This window comes from Bubalus kerabau, chromosome 11, assembly GCF_029407905.1.
Source record: "Bubalus kerabau isolate K-KA32 ecotype Philippines breed swamp buffalo chromosome 11, PCC_UOA_SB_1v2, whole genome shotgun sequence".
Classification (NCBI taxonomy): domain Eukaryota; kingdom Metazoa; phylum Chordata; class Mammalia; order Artiodactyla; family Bovidae; genus Bubalus; species Bubalus kerabau.
Genome location: NC_073634.1, coordinates 6065170 through 6084962, shown reverse-complemented (window position 1 = coordinate 6084962; position 19793 = coordinate 6065170). Strand labels below are relative to the sequence as shown.

The 19793-nt window shown below is 44.7% G+C and overlaps 1 protein-coding gene across 1 annotated transcript in view; it reads right to left on the bottom strand.

Moving 5' to 3' along the window:
* Nucleotides 1-978: 978 nt before the first annotated feature.
* Nucleotides 979-19793, bottom strand: part of C11H2orf92 (chromosome 11 C2orf92 homolog) — a 61500-nt gene continuing 42685 nt past the window's right edge. The window contains exons 6-10 of the mRNA XM_055539380.1: nucleotides 18981-19052; nucleotides 12178-12255; nucleotides 5770-5883; nucleotides 3367-3517; nucleotides 979-1930 (exon numbers count right to left, since the gene is read on the bottom strand). Coding sequence (XP_055395355.1) covers nucleotides 5855-5883; nucleotides 12178-12255; nucleotides 18981-19052 — 179 coding nt within the window. The 3' untranslated portion in view covers nucleotides 979-1930; nucleotides 3367-3517; nucleotides 5770-5854. The remainder of the gene's footprint in view (nucleotides 1931-3366; nucleotides 3518-5769; nucleotides 5884-12177; nucleotides 12256-18980; nucleotides 19053-19793) is intronic.

Here is a 19793-nt window from a genome sequence, read left to right as displayed (position 1 = left end):
ACACCATACACAAAAAGAAACTCAAAATGGCTTAAAGACTTAAATATAAGGTGAGTACAGAGTTGCTTCAGTTATGTCCAACTCTTTGCAACCCATCAGGCTCCTCTGTCCATGAGATTCTCTGGGCAAGAATACTGGAGTGAGTTGCCATGCCCTCCTCCAGGGGATCTTCCTGAAGTAAGGATTGAACCCGTGTCCTTTACATCTCCTGCGCTGGCAGGAGGATTCTTTACCACTAGCATCACCTAGGAATCCCAAAATATAAGATATGACCTCATAAAACTCCTAGAAGAGATCATAGGCAAAACATTCTCTGACATAAATCATACCAATGTTTTCTTAGGTCTCCCAAGACAATAGATATAAAAATAAAAATAAACAAATGGAACGTAATTAAAATTAAAAGCTTCTGCACAGCAAAGGAAACCATAAGTAAAATGAAAAGACAACCTACAGAATGGGAGAAAATATTTGCAAGCAATGTGACTGATAAAGGCTTAATTTCCAAAATATATAAGCAGCTCATATAACTCAGCAACAAAAAACCAAACAACCAAATTGAAAATTGGGCAGAAGATCTAAGTAGACATTTCTGCGAAAAAAGAAATACATGTGGCCAACAGGCAGTGGCAACCCATTCCAGTATTCTTGCCTGGAAAATTCCATGGACAGAGGAGCCTGGCAGGCTATAGTCCATGCGGTCGAAAAGAGTGGGACATGACTGAGTGACTAACACTTTCACTTTCAACAGGCACACAAAAAGATGCTCAACATGGCTAATTCGAGAACTGCAAGTCAAAACTATAATGAGGTACCACTTCATACCGGTCAGAATGGCCGTCATTAAAATGTCTACAAATAACATGCTCCTCATAGATGTCTTGGGCCAGGTCCCCCATCCCTTGATTGGGAACTTTGCTTAGGCCACAGCCCTTTCTTGAACCTCTGACCTCAGATCTTGCTCCTGTCCTTGTCCTTCCCAGAATGACTAAGACCCAACCCCAAGAGTGTGCTTGTGGCTGGGCTCCTCCATCGCCCCCTTCACATTCCCAGACATAAGAAGGTGTGCGTCCCCTTCAAGTGACATGGGAAGGCATGGACGGCACCTGAGGGACCCCTGTGGTCACACACGCAGCTGCAGGGCAACCTCCTCCAGCCTCAGGAACCCCCTTCCAGGAGACAGGAAGGTAGCATCCTTCTCTCCAGCCCCTGCCTTCCAATGTAGGGGCAAGAACTGCCTGAGCTATAATGGCCACTCTCTTGCTCTTGCAACACCAACATAAGTTTCCTCTTCCCTCCTTTCTCCTCTGGACCCCAAGCCTCAGACCCTTGGCCCCTTTAGCAGTGGAGACACAGAGGCATAAATTGACTACCAGAGAGCTTCAGCTGGCTGTTTGCATGTCTTCAGAAACCTGTGATAGCCATGCCTGATTCAAATACCTCTGACTGCCTCGTGTATTTTAATATCACCTGGATATTAGTTGTTTAAATCATATCTGTTCAATGAATGGCTGAAAAAAACGAACCAATGTTTTAATAAATAAATCAATCCATTATTTTGTCAGGTTAGTCTCTGGGGAAATGTGCTAAGCCTCCTGTATTAGCCATTAATGCTGTTACCATATGAGCAATCTGTGGTCAAAACTGTTTTCTTGGTCCATTCAAAATTGAGAGGAAAAGGTACATTTTTTAGGGTGCACCTCACAGCCAGAAATCCAAATGCCTTTCCACGTGTCTGGATGGAGAATCGCCTCACGTCACAGCTTTAGGTGCTGGTGGCTGGGCTCACCACCTGGCTTAGATACCAGAATTTAACTTCAACCGTTTCTGTTTTCCTGCATGTTTTTTGGTCTTCTTGTCTTGAGACTTTTGCCACCAAGTCTTTCCATTCATTATAAAAATATTGTATGTGATGTCTGCCGGAGAATGTCTGAAAGAAAACACAGAAGCTGTACTCCACAACTAAATGTGCGGCAATTCCTAAGGTCTATTCCCTGGGAGGCAACAGAGGCTGACATTTCTGAGCAGGGAGGAGTCTGAGTACTACCCATCAGGAAGGTGTGTCACGTGTGAAATTCATTTTGCCTCTGGGAATTATGGAGCCTCTGGAAATGTCCTCCCCGACCCTCAGCTTTCTCATAACCAACCCAGGCTCTTCACAGCTTTGCTTCTTGTCTTTGGAATGGAGCCGCAGCCTTCACTACTTCTTTTGATACTTCTGAAAGACCCAGGAGGGAAATGGTGAATCTGATGGATAGGCCCCCGTCCGAACCATGAAACGGGTCAAGTTTATTCCCATGAGCTCTTTAAATCTTCTCTCTCTAACATTTGCCATATTCTGGGCTCCTCTCTCACTTCAAGGGACCCACTGCTGGGTGTGAGGTGGTGGTGGTTGGCCTGAAAGGGTTATTGGTCCCGGGAGCCTTGGCATTTTAAAGGACACTTTTAGGGAAAGCCATGCCATTGTTGTAGGGAAATGTAAATACTGCAGTGATGGGGGTAGGTGGGGTCACCATGGCCCCCTTTCCCTGTGGACAGGCTGAGTATCCAACACAGTGGTGGGCAGGACCTGAGCAGCCCTAGGGAGCTGCTCTTCCCCGTGTGTGTCCCAAGGGATGCAGACTGAGGCAGATAATTTCGAGGTACCGTTACTGCAAATGCATAAGGTTGTAAACCCTTTGTCGTGCCTGCTCCTGGTCAGAGCCACTGTGCTTGAGCTCTCCCATCAGGGGGATAACCGAGGGATTTAACAGCTAGCACAGGAGGACACTGACTAGTCAAGACAGCCACAGTTGGAACAGAGTCCTGGAGGGTTCCCTGCTGTGCCAAACGTTAATCCTTCCTTTGCTGGGTCATGGGGAACTGGGAAGTCTGGGGAGGTCCCGGGGAAGGGGCTGTTTACCAACCAGCAGAGGCATCTTTCAATATTCTACCAACCAGCGCTGCTGCAGGAGCATGAGCAAGCTGAACATCAGCCGTCCTCTCCTCTCCTCCTGAGCCTCCCTCCCCACACTCCCGGAGCTGGGGCTTTCCATTCCTTTCTACCCCCACGTTCCTGTTTTCTGACCTTTCTGCCAGAGGCTATCCTGTCTCCTCTTTCAGTGGCCCTCAGTATAAGAAGCGGTGTGGCCTGATCTGTGGTGGCCTTCAGAGGCCAGGACGGCCCAGACCAGGAAACCCCAAACCCAGCTGTGCATCGGAACCGAAGGCAGGGTGTCCAGGAGGCACGCCAACCAGTGCAGACACACAGCCAGGCTCGGAGGCCCTGCCCTCCTCCAGATCCGGGGTCAGAGGACGCTCCGGGCCGACGCCGGCACAAACACCTGTGGGCTCCTGGGAGGAAGGCGGGCCCTGAGAGCCACTCACAGTGACTGTTTCTTCCTGATGTACGTGACCAGTGCCAGCAGCAGCAGCCCCGTGGCCGTGACGATTCCCACCACTGAGACGGCAGCGACGATGATGTTCTTCTGGAGGAACTGCAGAAGCTGTGAGCACGGCATGCCCCTGCTCGGAACATCTACATGAGAAGACACAGAGCCGAGTCAGCAGAGAGCGGCAGTCCCATACACACCCAGAGCACAGCCTGTTGGTTCTGCTTGGGGCCCAGATGAAAACCTCAGCTGCTGGCTCCAGGAGTCCTCTTGGGGAAGAAATGGGCTATGTTTAGGGAAAGACATTCATGACCTCTTTGGTGGTGAAGGTGAGATGCTGAGGCTATGAGTTAGCGAGGAGCCAAGTGGCCAGTTTGGAGGAGGTGAGGAGAGAAAAAGGTGAGAGTGACGACGGAGGGAGGAGGTAGGACCACCATAGGAGGTGAAAGTCCTGATGCGATGGCTTTTAAGAAAGACGGAGCCAAAACCATAAAAAAGGAGTGAAATAATGCTGGTCCCAGCAGCATGACTGGACCTAGAGATGATCATAGTGAGTGAAATAAGTCAGGCGGAGAAAGACAAATACCATATGCTACCACTTACATGTGGAATCTAAAAACAATGATACAAGTGGACTGATTTACAAAACAGAAACAGACTGAAGTAGAAAACAAACTTTTATGGTTACCAAGGAGGGGCAGGGATAAATCAGGAGTTTGGGATTAGCAGGTATACACTATTATATATGAACTATATAAACAACAAGGCCCTACTGTGTAGCACAGGGAGCTATATTCAATGTCCTATAGCAAACCGTAATGAAAAAGAATCTGAAAAAGAATATGTGTGCATGTGTGTGTATATATATATATATATATATATATGTTTATATCCTGAATCACGTTGCTGTACACCAGAAACTGATACAACATTGTAAATCAACTATACCTCAATAAACAAAAAAAGAAAAACAGAGTCAAGTCTTCAGTCTGAGGCTTTCACAGGGCAAAGATACAGTCTCTTCTCTGCTGCCCGCCACTCCCAGATTCAGGAAATTCTGCCATGCACACTATCTGCCTTGTGTGTGTGTGGGTTTGCGGGAATGTCATGACATAAGGCAAACATGATGCCAAGCTCTTTCGACTCTTGAGGACTAGCAGAATGCTTGAGGGCAGATTTGGAATGTCCCCGCATGTGGGCTGGGGACTACAAGGCAATCTTAGCTAGAGCTCAAAGGAAGGTTCCTCAGCTGACATTGGGGACTCAGAGCTTCGGTTACCCCATTTGTAACGTGACCTAAAACAGACACAGGAACCAGGGAAACGGGGCACAGAGGTAGAGTGATAGGAATCAGATGTGGAGAGCTGCTGAGGGGACCTTAGTGATGCAGGCAGGAGGATGCTGGCCAAAGGCCTTCTTGGGATATAGGGAGACAACTGGGGCACCACCAACTCCCCACCTTCATCAGCTATATGTCAAGAGGCAGGAGCAGCGAGCAGCTCTAAGGGCTCTGCTGGGATGATTCAGCATTTAATCCCTGAGAGTTAGGAAGTGACAACCAGCTATGATTTTGATAGTGGGCTATGTGGAGGGAGTGTCCTGGGCTTGGTACCAGCACACTGCCATGATGGGTAAGTTTCTATCCATTCTGAATAGGCCGAGCTCAGGCTATCCAAGGTGAAGATCAAGGACTAGGTTAACCTTTGGCATGTAATCCCTCCTGCTTGTTAGAAAGCATCAGTGCTCAGTAATGTCAAGGACTGTGAACATGATGCCTATGTTATGAGTGACCCTAGCTGTGTAGAAACAACATCAGAGTAGCATCTTTTTGAAAGTGAAAGTGAAAATGTTGCTCACTCAGTCATGACCAACTCATGCGACCCCACGGACTATAGACCACCAGCTCCTCTGTCCATGGGATTCTCAAGGCAAGAATACTGGAATGAGTTGCCATTCCCTTCTCCAGGGGACCTTCCCAAACCAGGGATGGAACCCAGGTCTCCTGCATTGCAGGATTCTTCGCCATCTGAGCCACCATGGAAGACCATCTTTTTGAAAGGGTAGGGGCAAATTCTTGCGGTTAGGGACTTTTGTACCAGTCTAGTGATTAAAACTCCGTGTTTCCACTGCAGGGGGCACTGATTCAATCCCTGGTCAAGGAACTAAGGTCTCGAATGACTCGTGGCATGGCCAAAAGACAGATTTTTTTAAAAAATTCCTGGAGTTAATTCAATTCATAATTTTAACTGCTGTCTGTATGCTTTTGTGAGTAAATTAAAGGTGTGCTGACATCTAGTCTGTTCCATTAAAATACCATGAAAGGCAAACAGACGCCTTCTGAAGACATCCATACTGAGGCATCTTTTTTAGCTCATGCTGTGCAGATTATTATTAATACCTGGACTGACTGCTTCTTGAAGCGTCCCCTTATTGATGGTCGTTGACTGCGTATCACTCACATCCCTGTTGAATAGAGAGGATTCTTAATCCCTCTGCTCCTCTGCAATGTGATCTGCAAAACACAAACACAAAACGTGTTCATCTAAAAACAACCAGCGGCCTGTGACTAGTTCTGTTTTCATGATGAAAGTAAATGCCTCCAGAGTCAAAGTGAGGAGTCAGGAGAAAGGTCCAAATGTACATCAGTGTTTTGGGATTTTTTAATTTATTTATTTTTGGTTGCACTTGGTTTTAGTTGCTGCATGTGGGCTTTCTCTAACTGAGGCACACAGGCTCCAGAGCGTGCGTTGTTTATTTTTTTAATCTAACACATTCCTGGATAGACCCAGGCCGTGGTTCTCACCCTGGGGTGTGCATTAGAATCACCAGGAGGCCTTGTTAGAACTGCTGGGCCCCACCCTAGAGTTTCTGATTCAGTAAGTTTGGGGTGTGGCACCCCAAGTGATGCTGGTGCTACTGGTCAGGGACCACACCTACAGGACCTAGCAAGAGCCTTTCGACTAGCTGCCGAGCCTCTCTGACCCCAGGGTCGACTGGTATAAAACAAGAGATAATAAGACCTATCTCCCTGATAGTATGATGTTCATGAAAACAATTCATAACCACAAAATACCATTAAAAAAATGTTTCTTGAGGTATGTGGCCAAGATGGCAGAATAGGAAGACCCTGAGCTCATCTCCTCTCACGAGCACGACAAAATTACAACTATGTGCAGAACGACCATCTATGAGAACGACCTGAAGACCAGTAGAAAAGATTTCCCACAACTAGAGATGTAAAGAAGGAGCCATGGTGAGACAGGGTATAATCAGGACCTACTCCGCAGGCAAGGTGACCTGCAAACAGGAGGATAATCACAACCGTGGATATTCTCCCCAAGGAGCAGGGGTTCAAACCCCACTTCAGGCTCCCTAGCCCAGGGCTCCTGCACCAGGAAGATGAGCTTCCTGGCTTTGAAGGCCAGCAGGGTTTGCAAACAGAAGAGATAAACAGTTGTAGAAAACCAGGAACTTCCCTGGCGGCCCAGTGGCCAAGACTCCACGCTCCCAGTGCAGGGAAGGCAAGGTCGATCCCTGGTCGGGGGCTGGATTCCACATGCCACAATTAAGAGCTCACCTGCCACAACTAAGACCTAGTGTGGCCAAATGAATAAATATTAAAAAACAAACAAAACAAATAAACAAAAACCAACAGAGACTCTGCTCTTATAGAATACACCCAAAATCTCAGTCCCAGCACAGAGGCAATAATTTGAAAGGACTCTGGTCAGAGCCCCTTGCTGATCTCAGAAGGCTCCGAGAGAGGGAGGAGGCAACAGGGACCCCCCTGAGAACAAGGATGCTGGCACAGCCATTTTGGGGGACTTGCTCTTCCACAAGGACTCTGGGACTGGCAAGCGCCATCGTGGAGTCTTTGAGTCCTCCCTCTAGTCTGTCAGTGCTGGGGGCTTACCTGCCCACCATTGAACTGGCACCAGTCCCAGGACTCCTGGGCTCTGCAGCCAGCCACCCCAGGACCCAGTGCCGCAACACCAGAGGGCCCGAGGCAGGGCCTGGCAGCCAACTAAGTCAAGGGCCAACCTCACCTGCCAGCACCCACAGTAGCCAGCCCTGTCACAACAAAAGAGCCCATCAAGCCTGCAGAGCGGGCACTGCTAGAGCACATAGCTTGGGTGACCCCTACGAAATCTCATACATAAGGCCACTTCTCTAAGAAAAGGAAACATGACTGATTTACTTAACACTTAGAAATAAACACAATTATGTAAAATGTGGAGACATATGAAGATATTTCAAATGAAGGAATAAAACAAAACCCCCAAAGAACTAAGCAAAGTATAGAGAAGCAACCTAGCAGATAAAAAAGGTCATGGTAGGATCATAAAGATGCTCAGTGAACTTAGGAGAATGATGAACACAGTGAGAAGTTTAACAAAGAGTCAGCAAATATAAAGAAGAAACAAACGGACTTGAAGAATAATAACTGAAATAAAAAATACACTAGAGGGAACCAACAGTACATTAGGTAATACAGAGGAACGGGTCCACAAACTGGAAGATGAAGGGGTGGAAATCACCCAAGCTGAGCATAGAAAGGAAAATAGAATTTTAACAAATGGGGATAGTAAATTAAAAAATATAATATGTTCATATGTTATGTTAAATAATGTTCATATGTTATGTTAAACTGAATATAATATGTTAATATATTAATGTTAATGGAGAAAAGACAATCTCTTTAACAAGTGGTGCTGGGAAAACTGGTCAACTGCCTATAAAAGAATGAAACTAGAACGCTTTCTAATACCATACACAAAAATAAACTCAAAATGGATTAAAGATATAAATGTAAGACTAGAAAATATAAAACTCCTAGAGGAAAATACAGGCAGAACACTCTCTGACATAAATCACAGCATGATCCTCTATGACCCACCTCCCAGAGAAATGGAAATAAAAGCAAAAATAAACAAATGGGACCTAATTAAACTTAAAAAGCTTTTGCACAACTAAGGAAACTATAAGCAAGGTGAAAAGACAGCCTTCAGAATGGGAGAAAATAATAGCAAATGAAGCAACTGACAAAGAATTAATCTCAAAAATATACAAGCAGCTCATACAACTCAATACCAGAAAAATAAATGACCCAATCAAAAAATGGGCCTAAGAACTAAACAGACATTTCTCCAAAGAAGACATATAAATGGCTAACAAACACATGAAAAGATGCTCAACATCACTCATTATCAGAGAAATGCAAGTCAAAACCACAATGAGGTACCATCTCACGCTGGTCAGAATGGCTGCTATCAAAAAGTCTATAACAATATATGCTAGAGAAGATGCGGAGAAAAGGAACTCTCTTACACTGTTGGTGGGAATGCAAACTAGTACAGCCACTATGGAGAACAGTGTGGAGATTCCTTAAAAAACTGGAAATAGAACTGCCATATGACCCAGCAATCCCACTGCTGGGCATACACACCGAGGAAACCAGAATTGAAAGAGAAATGTGTACCCCAATGTTCATCACAGCACTGTTTATAATAGCCAGGACATGGAAGCAACCTAGATTTTCATCAGCAGATGAATGGATAAGAAAGCTGTGGTACATATACACAATGGAATATTATTCAGCTATTAAAAAGAACACATTTGAGTCAGTTCTAGTGAGCTGGATGAAACTGGAGCCTATTACCCAGAGTGAAGTAAGTCAGAAAGAAAAACACCAATTCAGTATATTAATGCATATATATGGAATTTAGAAAGATGATAACAATGACCCTATATGTGAGACAGCAAAAAAGACACAGATCTAAAGAACAGACTTTTGGACTCTGTGGGAGAAGGCGAAGGTGGGATGATTTGAGAGAATAGCATTGAAACGCATATTACCATATGTGAAATAGATCACCAGTCCAAGTTCAATGCATGAGACAGGGCACTCAAAGCTGGTGCACTGGGACAACCTGAGGGATGGGAGGGGGAGGGAGGTGGGAGGGGGGTTCAGGATGGGGGGACACATGTGCACCCATGGCTGATTCATGTCAATGTATGGCAAAAACCACCACAATATTGTAAAGTAATTAGCCTCCAATTAAAATAATTTTTAAAAATAAAGTAAAATAAAAATATTTCCAAAAATGAGGATATGTTAATATATTAATATGTTAACACATATGTTAAAAAACATTTCAAAAAATGAGGATAGTAAATTTTAAAATATAACATGTTAATATATTGTGTTAAATTAAATATAATATGCTAATATATTAATGTGTGTATCCTTCTCCAGGGGATCTTCCCAACCGACTTTCCAATCAACTCAGGTCTCCCACATTGCAGGCAGATTCTTTACCAGCGGAGCCACAAGAGAAGCCCTTAATATATAATGTGTGTGTGTGTGCTCAGTCATGTCCAACTCTTTGCAAATCTATGGACTGTAGCCCACCAGACCCCACGTCCATGGGATTTCCCAGGCAAGAATACTGGAGTGGGTTGCCATTTTCTTCTCCAGGGGATCTTCCCAACCCAAGGATCAAACCCAGGTCTCCTGCATTGCAAGCACTGAGCCACCAGGGAAGCCTGGAATATATTAATATGTATATTAAATTAAAAAATGTTTCCAAAAAATGAGGATAGTTTAAGAAACCTCTGGAACAACATCAAGAAAACTAACATTCACACTGCAGAGAACAAGAAGGAGAAGAGTGAAGAAAGGGGCAGGGAACTCACTTGGAGAAATAATAGCTGAAACTTCCCCAATGGGGGAAAGGAAACAGACATCCAGGTCCAGAAAGCACAGTCTCAAACAGGATGAATCCAAAGAGGTCTGTGCCAAGATCTAAAGTGGAAAAAATTAAAGATAAAGAATATACTCCAATAAAAAGAATTTTAAAAGAAAAAAAGAGGAAACCCACAAAGCAGCAAGGGGAAAAGCAATTTGTCATGTATAAGGAAACTCCCACAAGGCTATGGGCTGACATTTCAGCAGAAACTTTGCAGACCAGAAGGGAGTGGCACGACGTTCAAAGTGGTGAAAGGAAAAAACCTGCAACCATGAATAGTCTACCCCGCAAAGCTATCACTCAGATTTGAGAGAGAGATAAAGAATTTTACAGACACGCGAAAGCTACACTGCAGCAGTTTTACAGGAAAACATAGAGGGACATCTCTAAGCGGGGAAAGAAAAAAAAAGACCACAACTGGAAATATGAAAATTACAAAAGGAAAAATCTCATTGGTAAAAGCAAACATATAGTAAGGTAGTGGAATAACCACTTATAAAGCTAGTAGGAAGGTTAAAAGACAGAAGTAGTAAAATCATCTACAGCCACAATAAGTAAGGATACACAGAACAAAAAGGTGTAAAATCTGACATCAAAAACGTTAAATATGGTGAGGGTGCAGGAGTGGAAAAGCAGGACTATCAGAATGCATTCAAACTTAAGAGATCATACTCAATGGTGAAAAGCTGAAAGAATTTCCTCTAAGATCAGAAAAAGACAAGTATGCCTACTCTGTCCACTTTTATTCAGCATGGTATTAGTCCTAGCCAGAGAACCAGACAAGAAAAAGAAATGAGGAATTCAAATAAACAGTTGGAATCTACAGATTCAATGTAATTCCTATCAAAATACCAATGGCGTTTTTCAAGGAATTAGGACAAGTAATTCTAAAATTTGTGTGAAAAAAAAAAAATGAAATATTGCCACCTGTGGCAAATGGATGGACCTAGAGATTATAATACTAAGTGAAGTAAATCAGACAGACAAACACAAATATTATACAATCTCACTTATATGTGGAATGTAAAAAATAATACAAACACACACACACACACACACAAACAGAGGAGTGAAACAGATGAGGGAGATTAAGAGGAACAAACTTCCAGTTATAAACATGTCATGAGGATGTAATGTACTGCACAGGGAATACAGTCAGTAATATTGTAGTAATTTTGTGTGGTGCCAGATAGCAACTAAACTTGAAAAGTGTGAGTTGCTCAGTCGTGTCTGACTCTTTGCGATGTCATGGACTATAATCTGCTAGGCTCCTCTGTCCATGGAATTCCCCAGGCAAGAATACCTGAGTTGGTAGCCATTCCCTTCTCCGGGGTATCTTCTCAACCTAGGGATCAACCTGGTTCTCCTGCATTGCAGGCAGATTCTTTACCGCTTGAGTCACCTGGGAAGCCCAATAACTAAATTTATGGTGATCATTTTGTAATGTACAAAAATATTGAAATACTATATTTTATACCTGAAGCTAATATGATATTTTAAGTCAATTATACTTCAATTTTAAAAAGAATGTTTCTTGAATTGCAAGGGCAATGCAGAAGATTAAATACACCCAAATATTCATTTGTTGGTAGAGGGACCACAGAATGGTTTAATAGAAACAGACAGGGTTGAAAATCTGCAGCTAACTCTGCAGATGAAATCTGTCCAGGAAGTATGTGATAACAGCCTCACGTGGTTAAATTATTTCTGGAGAAAGAAAGAAACTTGTTCTTTATTCAATTTGGCTTAGAAAAAGAGAGAAAATGTGCAGATTGATATGACTGGTAATCACTTGACTTTGGAAATGCCAGCTTGTCCAATCAGAGTTGAGAAATTAACCACTACAGACAGAAAACTCTGGATAACATAGATTTAACCTACTAAGGGGTTGTGTTTGTCTTGCTCTTCCATAGCGTTGTTTACAAAAAAAAAAAAGATGGACTTGCCACTTAAACACAAATTTTGACATTCCTTGTCTCTGTAACACAAAAACAAAAAGCAGAATCAGGAGGCACAATCTACACTTATCACCAACATGGTCATTAATTCTCATTTACCTGACGATCTTCGGAGAGTTTGGGAGATGTTTTCCACGTGTGGTGGATTGTGATTTTGATCATCTGCTGGATTGTTTTCTGTGAGACAAAAAATAAGCACGATTACCAAGGTTCGCCAAATACAGTCAATTTTCAAGCTCTATTTCAACTTTAGAAAGCCATTAACTGTGAGAAAAGCAGCAATTCATTACAAGAGCAAGTACAAGGAACAACCCCGCCTCCCCCTGCCCCACCGGCTGCATTTCCACGGTGGAGACTTGATCCAAGCTGTCCATCAGTAACATCCTAGACCTGGTAAAAATCGTCTTGAACGAGCCCAGAACCAAGAAATTTTGGCTTTGTTCTTACGGAAAAGCTGAAGTTTTACATCTTTAGAATTTCTATGGGTTTCGTTTGTTTTACTCTCAGGAGGCTCTTGCATAGAAATGAGCCTTTGCTTGTGTTAACAATGTATTGCTACACTGTTATTGAAGACTAAACTCACTTCAGTGGAGCTACTACTAATCATTAAAGACGTGAACTCTCCACAAACCTGGGCACACTCTTTCTAAGACACTTCACTTCTCAAAAGGATAATTTCTTCACCCCTCTTCCTAGCCAGCTGTCTTACTTTTTACCATTAATTCTGGTTTTTTGAAAGGTCTGCTAAGGAAGAGATGCGGACAGAGTGGTCTGGGATTTCCTGGTCCCCACAGAGTAGCCCAGAGTGGCTCCTGGCCTCTCACGAGGGGTCCAGTCAGCCTCCTTTTCTTGTGGGGTGTCACCTTCTCCATTGTCCGCAGGGTCTGCTCAGACCCCTTCTTTCTTCACACCCTCCTACTCAAAACACCTTAGGAAGCAGACCTGCTTCTCGTTTGACCTTCCAAAGTCCCATGCAAGTACAACCGAAAACACTTGTTTTGGTGGCAGGGAGTGTGTGGTGCTAGGTCTCTGCTGTGGCACAAGGGCCTCTCTCTAATTGTGGCAAGCAGGCTTAGTTGCCCCTTGGGCATGAGGGATCCCTGCCCCAACCAGGGACAGAACCTGAGTCCTCTACATTGGAAGGCGGATTCTTCACCATTGGACCACAACAGTTCAGTTCAGTTCAGTCGCTCAGTGGTGTCCGACTCTTTGCGACCCCATGAACCGCAGCACGCCAGGCCTCCCTGTCCATCACCAACTCCCGGAGTTCACTCAGACTCACGTCCATCGAGTCGGTGATGCCATCCAGCCATCTCATCCTCTGTCGTCCCCTTCTCCTCCTGCCTCCAATCCCTCCCAGCATCAGAGTCTTTTCCAATGAGTCAACTCTTCCCATGAGGTAGCCAAAGTACTGGAGTTTCAGCTTCAGCATCATTCCTTCCAAAGAAATCCCAGGGCTGATCTCCTTCAGAATGGACTGGTTGGATTTCCTTGCAGTCCAAGGGACTCTCAAGAGTCTTCTCCAACACCACAGTTCAAAAGCATCAATTCTTCGGCGTTCAGCCTTCTTCACAGCCCAACTCTCACATCCATACATGACCATAGGAAAAACCATAGCCTTGACTAGACAGACCTTTGTTGGCAAAGTAATGTCTCTGCTTTTTAATATGCTATCTAGGTTGGTCATAACTTTCCTTCCAAGGAGTAAGCGTCTTAATTTCATGGCTGCAGTCACCATCTGCAGTGATTTTGGAGCCCAAAAAAGAAAGTCTGACACTGTTTCCACTGTTTCCCCATCTATTTCTCATGAGGTGATGGGACTGGATGCCATGATCTTCATTTTCTGAATGTTGAGCTTTAAGCCAACTTTTTCACTCTCCACTTTCACTTTCATCAAGAGGCTCTTTCACTTTTCTGCCATAAGGGTGCTGTCATCTGCATATCTGATGTTATTGATATTTCTCCTGGCAATCTTGATTCCAGCTTGTGTTTCTTCCAGTCCAGCGTTTCTCATGATGTACTCTGCATAAAAGTTAAATAAGTTAAATAAGCAGGGTGACAATATACAGCCTTGACATACTCTTTTTCCTATTTGGAACCAGTCTGTTGTTCCATGTCCAGTTCTAGCTGTTGCTTCCTGACCTGCATACACATTTCTCAAGAGGCAGATCAGGTGGTCTGGTATTCCCATCTCTTTCAGAATTTCCCACAGTTTATTGTGATCCACACAGTCAAAGGCTTTGGCATAGTCAATAAAGCAGAAATAGATGTTTTTCTGGAACTCTCTTGCTTTTTCCATGATCCAGTGGATGTTGGCAATTTGATCTCTGGTTCCTCTGCCTTTTCTAAAACCAGTTTGAACATCAGGAAGTTCACGGTTCACATATTGCTGAAGCCTGGCTTGGAGAATTTTGAGCATTACTTTATTAGCATGTGAGATGAGTGCAGTTGTGCGGTAGTTTGAGCATTCTTTGGCATTGCCTTTCTTTGGGATCGGAATGAAAACTGACCTTTTCCAGTCCTGTGGCCACTGCTGAGTTTTCCACATTTGCTGTCATATTGAGTGCAGCACTTTCACACCACAGAAGTCCCTAAAACATTTTTTAAATACCTTCAATTATAGCAGGTTTCTGTCCAGGAATTATTAATGATGCTGATTCTCTTACTAGCTGTGAGCTTTTGGAAGACAAGAATGCCCCCTCTAGTTCCCCAATTCCTGGCACAATGCTGACCACTGAGAAGGAGAGCAATGCTGCTGCTGCTGCTGCTAAGTCGCTTCAGTCGTGTCCGACTCTGTAAGACCCCATAGACGGCAGCTCACCAGGCTCCCCCATCCCTGGGATTCTCCAGGCAAGAACACTGGAGTGGGTTGCCATTTCCTTCTCCACTGTATGAAAGTGAAAAGTGAAAGGGAAGTCGCTCAGTCGTGTCCGACTCTTAGCAACCCCACGGACTGCAGCCCACCAGGCCCCTCTGTCCATGGGATTCTCCAGGCAAGAGTACTGGAGTGGGGTGCCATTGCCTTCTCCCAAGGAGAGCAATAGGTAGGTCTTACCTGAGATTGCGACTGCAAGCAACCTCATGAAAGACACTGAACCAGAGCCAGCAGTTATACCTGTCTTGCTGGCCAAGACTGTAGTTATTTGAAGGCTGAAAAGCACTGGAGGCTCTGCTTCCAAGATGGCTCACACAGCTGTTGGCAGAAGGTCTCACCTCTGCACCAGCTGTAGGCAAGAGGACTCAGCTCCCCGTCACAGGGGACCCCTTAGAACTGCTGGAGTGTCCTTACAACATGACAGCCAACTTCCCCCGGGCGAGCAGTCAATCCCAGACACAGCCAGGCGGAAACCCCAATGTCTTCTATGGCCTAATCTCAAGAGTGGCACATCACTTCTGCCATATTCAGTCATCAGAGGCAAGTCACTACGTTTAGCCCACAAGCAAGGGAATGGAGATGAAGCTCCATCTTTTGAAGGGAGGGGTATCAAAAAATTTATGGATATATTTTAAAACTACGGTTTTTGTGACCCTTTGTGACCCCATGATGGAGAAGGCAATGGCACTCCACTCCAGTACTCTTGCCTGGAAAATCCCATGGACGGAGGAGCCTGGTAGGCTGCAGTCCATGGGGTCGCTAAGAGTTGGACACAACTGAGCGACTTCACTTTCACTTTTCACTTTCATGCATTGGAGAAGGAAATGGCAACCCACTCCAGTGTTCTTGCCTGGAGAATCCCAGGGACGGGGGAGCCTGGTGGGCTGTCATCTCTGGGGTCGCACAGAGTCGGACATGACTGAAGCGACTTAGCAGCAGCAGTGACCCCATGAACTATAGCCCGTCAGGCTCCCCTGTCCATGGGAGACAGTATTCTTCAGGCAAGAATACTGGAGTGGGTTGCCATCCCCTTCTCCAGGGGATCTTCCCTACCCAGGGATTGAAACTGCATCTCTTGTGTCTCCTATCACTGCTCTACCTAAAATCACAGTAAGAATGAAATTCCAAGGAAACTGTTAAACAAAAAAGGAACATTCACTTGTGTCTATATAAACGAGGATTTTAATCAGCTGCCTCTGGTTTGGTGCAAGAATTGTGGATGGAGAGAAGTAACATCCTTACAGAGGCGTCTATACTCTGCAGGAAGCCAGGATCTAGGTATACAACCTGTACCATTAAGCAGAGACCCCTGAAGGATTCCCAAGATATTAGATTGAACCGCATGAAACTGGAGATCTTTGACAATTTTTGACCTACGAAAACAGTAAGTTCAAATGATTCAACCTAACATTAGAGTCCCAAGGGAGGTTTTCTAGTCTACATATTTCTTCTAATTTTGAGACTCCTAGAAACCCAACATTAAGGATTACCAAGATAAATGTGATGATCAATTTGTAATGTGATCCTTTGTTTACAAAGAAAATACAGAATTGGCTTCACACCAAGTTTAGATCGATCACTGCACACCTTGGGGATCTGGGAAAAGAGGGGAAAATAAGTCCATTTTGTACTTAGAAAGTGCAGTCATCCAGTCAAGCTCTTCTCAAGGAGAAAAAGCAATAAAGCTGATGATCGATTGACAGTTTTAGAGGTGATGTCATTTTTGGTAATACACAAAAGTTGAAATCTACCAACAGGACCAGTAGGGATATGCCACAAAGGTCTGAGGGGGGTGGCACATTTTTCCCTGGGGACCAAGCTTAACTGGGCACCAGGGACTCCTGTGTCATAACAGGGAGGCAGCAAGTGCTCACTGTCAGGTCTGTATTTGACAGTTCTTTCATATGGCAATCAGTTGAAAGGAAAACGCTGCCCTCACTGTTCTCCACTGGTAATGTTTCCAGCAGGGGAAGCCCACTCAGCAGAAGACAGAAGGAGGTCCTGGCCTGGGGATACTGGGCAGCTAGTCTAGTGAGAAAATGTAAGGACTCGAGCAATGGCAAACTACTGCTCAGTGTCGTGTCTGTGAAACTCTTTTGCCTAAAAGTTCTTCCAGGTGTCCTTAAAAGGGACCCTGCGTAGTCATTTCACAGAAAAACAGGATGACGTGGACTGTGTTGATAAGGCCACTCTCGCCCAAGTGTGGTCCTCAGCACAAAGACATCCTCTCGCTCCTTTCAGTGGAGACCCAGGTACCAAAGAGATACCTGACCGTATCTAATTTATGACTATCATGCAATTTACAGAAGGAAATGTGTAGGGCAAATTCAGGGATATTAGAACTATTTATTTTAAAGAGAATTCTGTGGTAAATCGATCTTCGAAAACCATCTAAGCCAATGGTTCCAAATGCCAGGGGCTGGCATCTGACCGACTATAGCCAAGTCACTCAGAGAATATGAAAAGATGTGCAGAACCAGGACTCCACTTCTAGAGATTCCTGGTCACTTCTGGAAATAAGATCCCCTGGAGAAGGAAATGGAAACCCACTCCAGTATTCTTGCCTGGGGAAATCCCGTGGACAGAGGAGCTTGGCAGGCTACAGGTCAGGGGATCACAAAGAGTCAGACATAACTGAGCCATTAACACTTTCTACTTTCTGGAAATAAGGAATTTTTTTTTTTTTTTTTTGGCTGGGGGAGGCGGGGGCAGCATGTGGGATCTCAGTTCCCTGACCAGGGATCAAACCTTCCTCCCCTGCATTGGAAGTGCGGAGTCTTAACCACTGGACCACCAGGAAAGTCCCAGAAGAAGGATATTGAACAAGCTCTTTCCATTCCACAGCCTCTTCCTGTGGCTGATGCATAGTTGGGATTGGGAACCACTAGAGTCCCTTGGACTGCAAGGAGCCAACCAGTCCATTCTGAAGGAGATCAGCCCTGGGATTTCTTTGGAAGGAATGATGCTGAAGCTGAAACTCCAGTACTTTGGCCACCTCATGGGAAGAGTTGACTCATTGGAAAAGACTCTGATGCTGGGAGGGATTGGAGGCAGGAGAAGAAGGGGACGACAGAGGATGAGATGGCTGGATGGCATCACCGACTCGATGGACGTTGAGTCTGAGTGAACTCCGGGAGTTGGTGATGGACAGGGAGGCCTGGCGTGCTGTGATTCATGGGGTCGCAAAGAGTCGGACACGACTGAGCGACTGATCTGATCTGATCTGATCTGACCTAGTTTCTATTTCTGAGCCCAGGAAAGACTACAGAGTTGCCAGCTCAGACAGTGACATATTTGGCCTTTTTTGTCTTTGTTTCCTTCTTGGCTGCACCACACAGCTTTTGGGATCTTAGTTCGCTGGCCAGGAATTAAATCTGTGCCCCCTGCAATGGAAGTGCTGAGCCTAACCACTGGACTGCCAGGGGAAGTCCTTATTTTTCCTTTTAAATCTTTACATCTGTCAAGGGAAGAAATGCTGCATGGGATTCTAGTTCCTTATCCTGTCTTCATCCCGTTTGCTTTCATCCTAATTGGATCTGAGATGAGTCTGCTCATCCTCTGAAGGGATGGAGAGAGCCCTCCGGGTACCCCTTCCAGGAAGTGCACAGCCCTCACTAGCCCTGCCCCCGGGTAGGGGAGGGACTTCACTAGTAAGTTTGGGAGGATTCAGGTGCTTGTAACTGGCTCCTTTCTCCTTCCCTCTCTCTCTAGCTCTCTGCCTCTGTCTCTCTGCAGAGAGCAAATATTTTGATCTGCTCCTCTATGCTATGAATTTTACAGAAGCCACATCTCTCGCGGAGGGGAACTGGAGAAGGCAAGGGTATCCTAAACCTCAGCAGTGGTCACAGCACTCCTCCTAGTTCCAGGTGAAGCACCCCATCAGCCAGCCAAGTATTCCTGGAGAAGATGGTCTGAGCTCCATCTGCTGGAGCTTCAGCTTAGTGTCACACTCTGTTCTGAACTTGGGCAACGAAGAAGAGGTATCACTTATTGACCCCTAACTTCAATTTTATCCATCTGCATTTACCGTTATTGGACATTCTGCCTGTGCTGTCAAAGAAAAATTCTGGTTCATGAGAATTCCCATCAACAGTTGCTCCTGTGATGATGAAACACATGAAAAAAATAGAAAAAATGTATCAGTACATCCTTAAAAGCACCTTAGGCCCCTATTTTCAGTGTTTTTTTTAAATGATTTTTCATATTATTTTCCATTATGGCTTATCACTGGATATTGAATATAGTTCCCTGTGCCATACCGTAGGACCTTGATTTTATTCATCCTATATACACTAGTTTGCATCTACTAATCCCAAGCAGCTTCCAATCCGGGGCTGAAATGCTAATGGAGAAAGCAAATTGTACTTGGAAATGTGTGTTTGGAAGTTTGTATGTTATTGTGGAGAGAAGCACCAGCTAGTTGCTGATTGCAGAGGCCATAGCAATGGAACCTCAGACATCGAAGTTCACATCTTTATGCAAAAATTTCAACACAGCACTCACTCCTCTGCTACCAGGCCCCGCTGGCAATTTCTGACACACAATTCCGTCCTTGTGACCTGTGATCTGCCTTAATCCTCAAAGTGTTCCTTCAAAAATAATAATGTTATGAAGCTGCTTTACACTTATGTTATTTCTACAGATGTCCCTAGGGCAAGTGATTTTTGTCCTTGATCTTATCCATGGAATGAGGCTCTAAAGACTGCACCAGCTCTCACCCAGGCCTGGGATTACCCTCAAGCCATGTCACGCACGTGGAAGTATAAAGCGTGTTCAGCAAAAAGTTAGAAACAGTAAACCCCATTTGCAATTCCAGTCTCTGTCCTCTCAACAGCCTCCA